Source organism: Rhododendron vialii, chromosome 10a (assembly GCF_030253575.1).
Source record: "Rhododendron vialii isolate Sample 1 chromosome 10a, ASM3025357v1".
Lineage (NCBI taxonomy): Eukaryota > Viridiplantae > Streptophyta > Magnoliopsida > Ericales > Ericaceae > Rhododendron > Rhododendron vialii.
In genome coordinates, this window is record NC_080566.1 from 14,520,591 (window position 1) to 14,527,331 (window position 6,741).

The following is a 6,741-nucleotide window of genomic DNA, read 5'->3' on the forward strand; positions in this document are numbered from 1 at the left end:
GACTCTTCAACGCTGGGTTCATATGCACAGCCAGGTATGTTACTTGGCTCTCTAATATTGTGTCAGTCCTTAAGAAGAACGGCAAGGTCAGAGTATGTGTAGACTTCAGAAACTTGAATTTGGCATATCCCCAAAGGACGAATATCCAATGCCAGTTGTAGATCAGTTGGTGGACGGAGCTTCTGGTCACAAGGTTTTGTCCTTTATGGATGGACATTCTGGCTATAATCAGATCTTCATCGACGTGGCCGATACGACTAAGACTGCTTTTAGGTGTCTTGGAGCCCTAGGGACCTTTGAGTGGGTCGTGATGCCATTCGGCCTGAAAAATGCAGGTGCTTCGTTTCAACGAGCAATGAATGCCATATTTCATGATTTCATTGGTCGTTTTATGGAGATCTACATCGATGATATCGTGGTCAAGTCTCAGTCTAATAATGAACATTTGGAACACTTAAAGAGGTCATTTTTGAGGATGCAACAGTTTGATCTAAAAGTAAACCCCTTAAAGTGTGCCTTTGGAGTCTCTGCAGGTAAGTTCATTGGATTTTTAGTCCACAACAGAGGGATTGAGGTTGGCAAAAATAAGGCCAAAGCAATCATGGAAGCAAAGCCTCCTACCACCAAGAAGGAGTTGCAGAAGCTCTTGGGTTCTTTCAACTTCTTGAGAAGGTTTATCTCAAACCTAGCAGGAAGGGTCCAGGTCTTTTCTCAACTCTTGAAGCTGAAGGGCCATGACACTTTTGTTTGGGAGGCAAGCCATCAGAAGGCCTTTGATGAGATCAAAAGCTACTTAGCAACGGCTCCAGTCCTTATGCCTCCCATAAAAAACAAGCCGTTGAAACTCTACATCTCAACAGCTGAAGGCTCTATTGGAGGCCTTTTAGCTCAAGACAACACTCAAGGAAAGGAACAGGCGGTTTATTATTTAAGTGGGTTGTTGACTCCTTGTGAAAGGAGATACACTCCTATTGAAAAGATCTGTCTTGCCTTGTACTTTTAAGCAATAAAGTTGAGGCACTATATGCTCCCTGTTTTGGTTTACGTTATGAGTAAAATAGACCTAGTCAAATACTTATTTTCTCGGCCAATTATGAGGGTCTGAATTGGCAAGTGGTCTTTAGCTCTAATGGAATTTAGTTTTCAATATATCCCTCAAAAAGCCGTGAAGGGCCAAGCCTTAGCAGATTTTCTCGCTGATCATCCATGCATGGATATCGATGATGAACCTGAACAAGGACTGAACGCTCTTGAAATATCACTCACTCCTTGGACGCTGCTTTTTGATGGATCACGGACTCAGGAGGTCTCAGGCTGTGGAGTAATTATCATCTCTCCCCAAGGCTTGAGGATTGAATTGTCTTTTCAATTTGATTTCTCATGTACAAACAATCAAGCTGAATATGAAGCGGTTGTCATAGACCTTGAAATTCTTAGGGATCTAAAGGCCAGAGAAGTGCAAGTTATTGGGGATTCAAACCTTGTTATCAGTCACTTGGCAGGGACATTCAAATGCTATAGTGAGGACTTAGCCCCTTATTATATGGTAGCCATGCAATTAATTCAAGATTTTGATAATGTCACGGTCAAACACGTCTCAAGGAGTATGAACACTGAAGCCAACAGCTTGGCTCAGGCCTGAAGTTAGCTCCAAAAATTATTCACAAGATTATCACGGTCCAAAAGAGATTGTTACCTTCTGTAAGGAGAAGAGGTCTAGGACTGGAAGTCTTTACTTCTGATTTCACAGGAGAAGAGTCAGATGATGAGCTCGAGAACGATTGGCATACACCTATTATTTCTTTCCTCAAGAGGCCCCATCATAGAGCCTCTATGAAGGTAAGGAGAAGGGCTATGAGCTATGTCCTCGTGGGTGATGAATTATACAAGAAAAGCTTTGAGGACGACTTACTTTTAAGGTGTTTAGGGCACCCTGAGGCCATGAGGGTTATGAGTGAGGTCCATGAAGGAGTCTGTGGAGCCCATCAATCAGAGATAAAGATGAGATGGCTAATCAGAAGGTATGGATACTATTGGCCAACCATTTTAGAGGATTGCATTCATTTTTCTAAAGGATGTCAATCTTGCCAAGCCCATGGCCCAATTTAGCGTGTTCCTGCGGCTGATTATCATGCTGTGGTCAAACCTTCGCCATTTAGAGGCTGGGCCCTTGATCTAATTGGAAAAATTTATACGCCCTCTTCTGGAAATCATACTTACATCTTGGTAGCCACAGACTATTTTACTAAATGGGCAGAAGTGGTCCCATTAAAGTCCGTGGATCAACAAGAAGTAATCAAGGTGATTAAGGAAAGAATCATTCATAGGTTTGGGCTGCCTCAACACTTAGTTGCAGATAGGGGTACAATATTCATGGGAGAACAAGTGGTCAATTTTGCTGCCCAGCAAAACATCATTATGTCCAACTCTACTCCTTATTATGCACAAGGGAATGGCCAGGCCGAATCCACCAATAGGACTTTGATTAATATTATAGAGAAAATGGTGGAAAACAATCCAAGGGCTTGGCACGAGTTACTCTTTAAGGCCTTATGGGCCTACAGTACTTCAAAGAAGGAAGCTACCAATATTACCCCTTATATGTTGGTATATGGACATGATCCAGTCCTACCAATGGAAGTGGCAGTGAAATCAGCAAGGATAGCATATCAACATGGCCTCACTCCTGCAGATTATACTCAGGCTATGTTGGTAGAACTTGAAGACTTAGATGAAGTTAGGCTCGCAGCCCTTGACCACATGTTGGTTCAGAAAAGAAGAGTTGCTAGATCTTATGACAAGCGTGTGAGAAAGAAGAGCTTTTCTGAAGGTGACTTAGTTTGGAAGGCTGTATTTCCTTTAGGGGAAAAGAATTCAAGATATGGCAAGTGGTCCCCGACCTGGGAAGGACCTTATCAGATTGCTCAAGTCCTTAGAGGTAACGTCTATCTTCTTATGGGCTTAAATGGTGGTTTGTTTAAGCATTTAACAAATGGAAAGTACCTAAAGCATCATTATCCTACTATGTGGGAAATGAAAGATTTTGGGGAAAATATTTTTAATAAGCCATAGAAAGATCTGCCAACAAGGCCCAAACAGAGGCCATAGTACCTGTCATGCAGAATTCATAAAGGCCTCAAGTTCAGGCCACATATCATCAAACTAAACCTATGCCTTCGGCCAATTAAAGGACAGTTCCAGGCCAGGCACAAAAGGGACAAATTTAAAGTTATTACAGGCCCAAATCAAAAGGAGTAAGTTTTCGAGAACAAGACCTACAGGAGGCCTTCAAGGTTGTTCTTGAGCTTCTCCCAGGAGGTGTCGAAGCTAGCAAGCTGGACTTCAAGTGTCTCCCGCTGCCCACGGAGACTTGGAACTTCTTCGACCAGGAGATTCAATTTCATCTTCTGACTTTTTGATCCAGCCTTCAGCTCATCATGATACTTGGCCAGCTTCTTGGATTCCATCTGAAGTCCGTCCAGTCGACCTTCAGCTTCTACCAGTTTAGTCTTGAGGTCTTGGATTTCATTGGAAGTTGCAGTGATGTTAGCCTCATTGGCCTTGACGTCTTCTTTCAGCTGGTTCTATTCAGTACTAAACGTGGTCAGTTCCATGTCAACTACGTCTAATTCGGCCAGCTTAACATTTATCTTGTTGAGCTCATGGGTAGAAGAGTCATGAGACTTCATCATGTTGGGAAATTCCTTTTGAAAATACTGGAGGGAGGTCTCCTCTATTTCCAAGGCCTTTGCCTTCACAAGCACGTCCATGGCTTTCTTGATGTTTGAGGCTTTGGTGGGATGCACGCCTGCCTTAAAGCTTTGTAGGAGGGCCATCCTGAGGGCTGTTTTGGCCTCGTTAACTTCTTCTAGAGTAAACTCAGACTGAGAAGTTGAGCCGAGACCACTACCTGAAGTACTGGATGTGGCTGCCTTTAACAAGTCCTGAGCAGATTTAAACAAAGAATCCAGGTCCTTGTCTTCCTCCTCTTCCTGCACATTGACAGACTCAGGCTCGACGATAGGATCGGTTGGCGGTGTGGACTGAATAATTGGAGACCTAGGTTTCTCTGGAGTCCTCAAGGAAGCTTCATGTTCGGGTTCCTGTTCAGGCACGTTTAGTTCTTCATTTGCTGCTTCTGCCTCCTCTTCAAAGTAGTCGTCAAGCTCCTGAGGATTGAAAACAAGGGGAAGTTGATGATAATTGGGAGCCATAAATGCTTGAAAAGTCCTGTCACAATACATCCTTACGATAGGGTTATGTTCCGTAGTAGACACAGTGTTTTCAGAGTCGACTTGGGCAGAAGTTTTCTTTCTCAGTCTTTTCTTTTTGGTGGGAGCAGACTCAGCTCGTCCTTCTTTGATCTTGGAGGTGGCCTGGAAGAAATGGAGTTAATGGAGCATTCAAATAAAGCACGAGGAATAGAGATGAGAAAAGTGTAGACTTTCTCCGAGGGATCAGTTTCAGGAGAACTGGTCTTGGCACTGCTCCTAGTTCTTCCGGCAACCACTGTCTCTGACGCCTGAAAGAGGAATGAAAGCTTTATTGTCTTATTCTGAAGGATTAAGCGAATGGCTAAAGAGTTTATACGTTGGGCCATTGCCTTTTGGCAGTTGACTTCAACCTCTTTGATCTTTGAAGAGCCGAGGGGACTGCAGGATCATCTTTGGGCACATCTTCCAAACCTGCCATTACAGAGAAGATTTTAGTCCAAGCTTTAGAGTTTCAAAAGGATGATAAAGTAATAAAGAGCCTTCGGGTCACCTTTTCTTTTTGTACTCAAGGTTGGTGAGGGACTTTTAGTCCAAGCTTTAGAGTTTCAAAAGGATGATAAAGTAATAAAGAGCCTTTGGGTCACCTTTTCTTTTTGTACTCAAGGTTGGTGAGGGACTGATCTGTTGTAAAGGCATGTGAATGCCAGGTTTGGGCGCTCCAGCAGGACTGGACAGAAGCATGGTCAGGACCTCCAGGTATGGATTGAAGAAATGCATTCTTGTATAGCCTCCCCACTAGCTGTCAAACTTGGCGCCCTTATCAGTACGCTCAATGTAGGAGTGAAAGTTAAGGTTCTTTCTGAGCTCTAGTAGGGTGTTCCTCACTTTTTCTAGTTCCCTTGGTTGAATCACTGGTCGATCAACGAAGTCCTCCTCGTTTAAGGACTGGTATGTGGGCAGAAGTGTAAGCTGGCTTAGGCCAAACTGCCTGGCAAATTGAGCCGCGTTGTAATATTCAACGCCACACTTGTAGTTTGTGGGACTAAAAACCATGCCATACATGAGGTCACTAGAAATCAAGAAACTTGTCCATATTGCAAAGTGGTCATCAAAATCATCACCCGGATCTGATGCCCCACGCTTCAACCACCAAGGTACTGTATCTCTAGCAAATGGCATCCAGTTCTTGCCCATACTAACAAGTTCATGATAGAAGAACTTAAAGTAGGTCCTGAATGCATATCTTGGACCACGAGTGCCAACATAATGAAGACCATAACAGGTGTGTTCTAAATTTTTATTCATGGGTGGGGCAAATTTGGGGAAGTAGGACCACAACCATAGAGTAATGATCCACAGTGGACCGGGGGCAAATATAAACTTGTTGTTTACCAACTCTTTCATACCTCGGTAAAGGTGAGCCAAGACCAGGGGGCCTAGTGCCAGCTTCTGTCCAGAAGCTAGGGCACAAGCCAAGTCGATAAAATCCTTGGTAACCCTATTCGCAGAGACGCAGAAAATGAATTTGTTCAACCAATATAGGAGGAAGGCCACGTGCTCATCCTCCTCTATAGGACCTTTTTGGCATAATGGTTTATGAAAGGATTGAAAGACAGAGGCTCTTTGTATTCAAAATAGGGAGTTTTTTGTGACAGAAAATAATTGGCCTCTAACCCATGGGGACGAAGGCCCGTCAAAAAGGCAAGATCTTGGAGAGTGGGACCCATGAGGCCTACCTTGAAATGGAATGAATTCGTGGTGACAGACCAGAATTGAGAAGCGGCAAGGAAAAGATGCTTATCCATATCGATCAAGGATCTGCTGAGTTGAATAGCATCCCGGATGCCGATCTGCTTCCATAAATCTCCTTTGGCTTCCATTACTCGATCGAGCCATTCAACGTATCTGGCGTCAGGTCTGTGCCAAAGTCAGTTTGGTATGTCTGTAGTGAAGTGACTCCAGTCGAGGCTTGGAGATTCGAAGGGAAGGACTTCTTCTGCCAATGGATACATGGGGGCGAGTTGAGGTGGAAACCCCAATTGGAAGGCAGGGCCAAGCCCGACCCGGTCAGCGTTGGCCACTACCAAGATGTCGCTGGTAATTGCTATTTTCTCCTCAACCAGAATCTTTCGAATCTATACTGCACGGCTATTAGGGTTTGGGGGAGGAGCATTGGCTTTATGGGTAGCCATCCTTGTGGCAGACCAGAGGATCAAACGGGTACGATAGTGAGTTAGGGTTTTTCTGGGTTTACTTCGTGCAATAAAGGAAGAAACAGAGAGGTGGTAGAGAGAGTGTGGAAGTTCAAGAATGGGGTTTTTATGAGGGACGTACAAGATTCAAGAGGCGCCGTTGTTTCTCTCTCTCCTTGATCGAAACTGAAGAATTAACACAAGAGTTGGACTCTTGATTGACCCAAAGAAATCCTAATGGCTGAAAAGACTACATGCAAGCCAATGCAAGGCCTGGGGTGTTGACACGTGTCCCCTAGGCCTAAGGAGGTGATAATTACTGCTGCTGATAGGAC

The 6,741-nt window shown here is 44.1% G+C and overlaps 2 protein-coding genes across 2 annotated transcripts; one reads left to right on the forward strand and one right to left on the reverse strand.

The window, feature by feature from the left end:
- The first annotated feature begins 1,129 nt into the window (after positions 1 to 1,129).
- Positions 1,130 to 3,072, forward strand: LOC131302921 (uncharacterized). The gene is made up of 3 exons (XM_058329713.1): positions 1,130 to 1,604; positions 1,751 to 1,959; positions 2,110 to 3,072. Exons 1-3 carry the CDS (start codon positions 1,130 to 1,132, stop codon positions 3,070 to 3,072), a joined length of 1,647 nt encoding a protein of 548 aa, XP_058185696.1.
- A 203-nt stretch (positions 3,073 to 3,275) lies between these two features.
- Positions 3,276 to 4,991, reverse strand: LOC131302922 (uncharacterized). The gene is made up of 6 exons (XM_058329714.1): positions 4,859 to 4,991; positions 4,591 to 4,685; positions 4,445 to 4,522; positions 4,251 to 4,376; positions 3,624 to 4,169; positions 3,276 to 3,578 (listed from the first exon to the last, which is right to left on the reverse strand). The coding sequence occupies exons 1-6, from the start codon at positions 4,989 to 4,991 to the stop codon at positions 3,276 to 3,278; spliced, it is 1,281 nt and encodes a 426-aa protein (XP_058185697.1).
- Between the last annotated feature and the right edge of the window lie 1,750 nt (positions 4,992 to 6,741).

What these genes read in the sequence shown, in the direction of transcription:
- LOC131302922 (XM_058329714.1), bottom strand. Translation starts at nt 4,991, where the DNA reads ATGCATTTCTTCAATCCATACCTGGAGGTCCTGACCATGCTTCTGTCC. An exon ending in CTTGAGTACAAAAAGAAAAG is followed by an intron (nt 4,686 to 4,858) that starts GTGACCCAAAGG and finishes CTGTAATGGCAG; the next exon opens with GTTTGGAAGATGTGCCCAAA. An exon ending in AAACTGATCCCTCGGAGAAA is followed by an intron (nt 4,377 to 4,444) that starts GTCTACACTTTT and finishes CATTTCTTCCAG; the next exon opens with GCCACCTCCAAGATCAAAGA.
- LOC131302921 (XM_058329713.1), top strand. Translation starts at nt 1,130, where the DNA reads ATGGAATTTAGTTTTCAATATATCCCTCAAAAAGCCGTGAAGGGCCAA. An exon ending in GGTCAAACACGTCTCAAGGA is followed by an intron (nt 1,605 to 1,750) that starts GTATGAACACTG and finishes CTGATTTCACAG; the next exon opens with GAGAAGAGTCAGATGATGAG. An exon ending in CCATGAGGGTTATGAGTGAG is followed by an intron (nt 1,960 to 2,109) that starts GTCCATGAAGGA and finishes GGCCCAATTTAG; the next exon opens with CGTGTTCCTGCGGCTGATTA.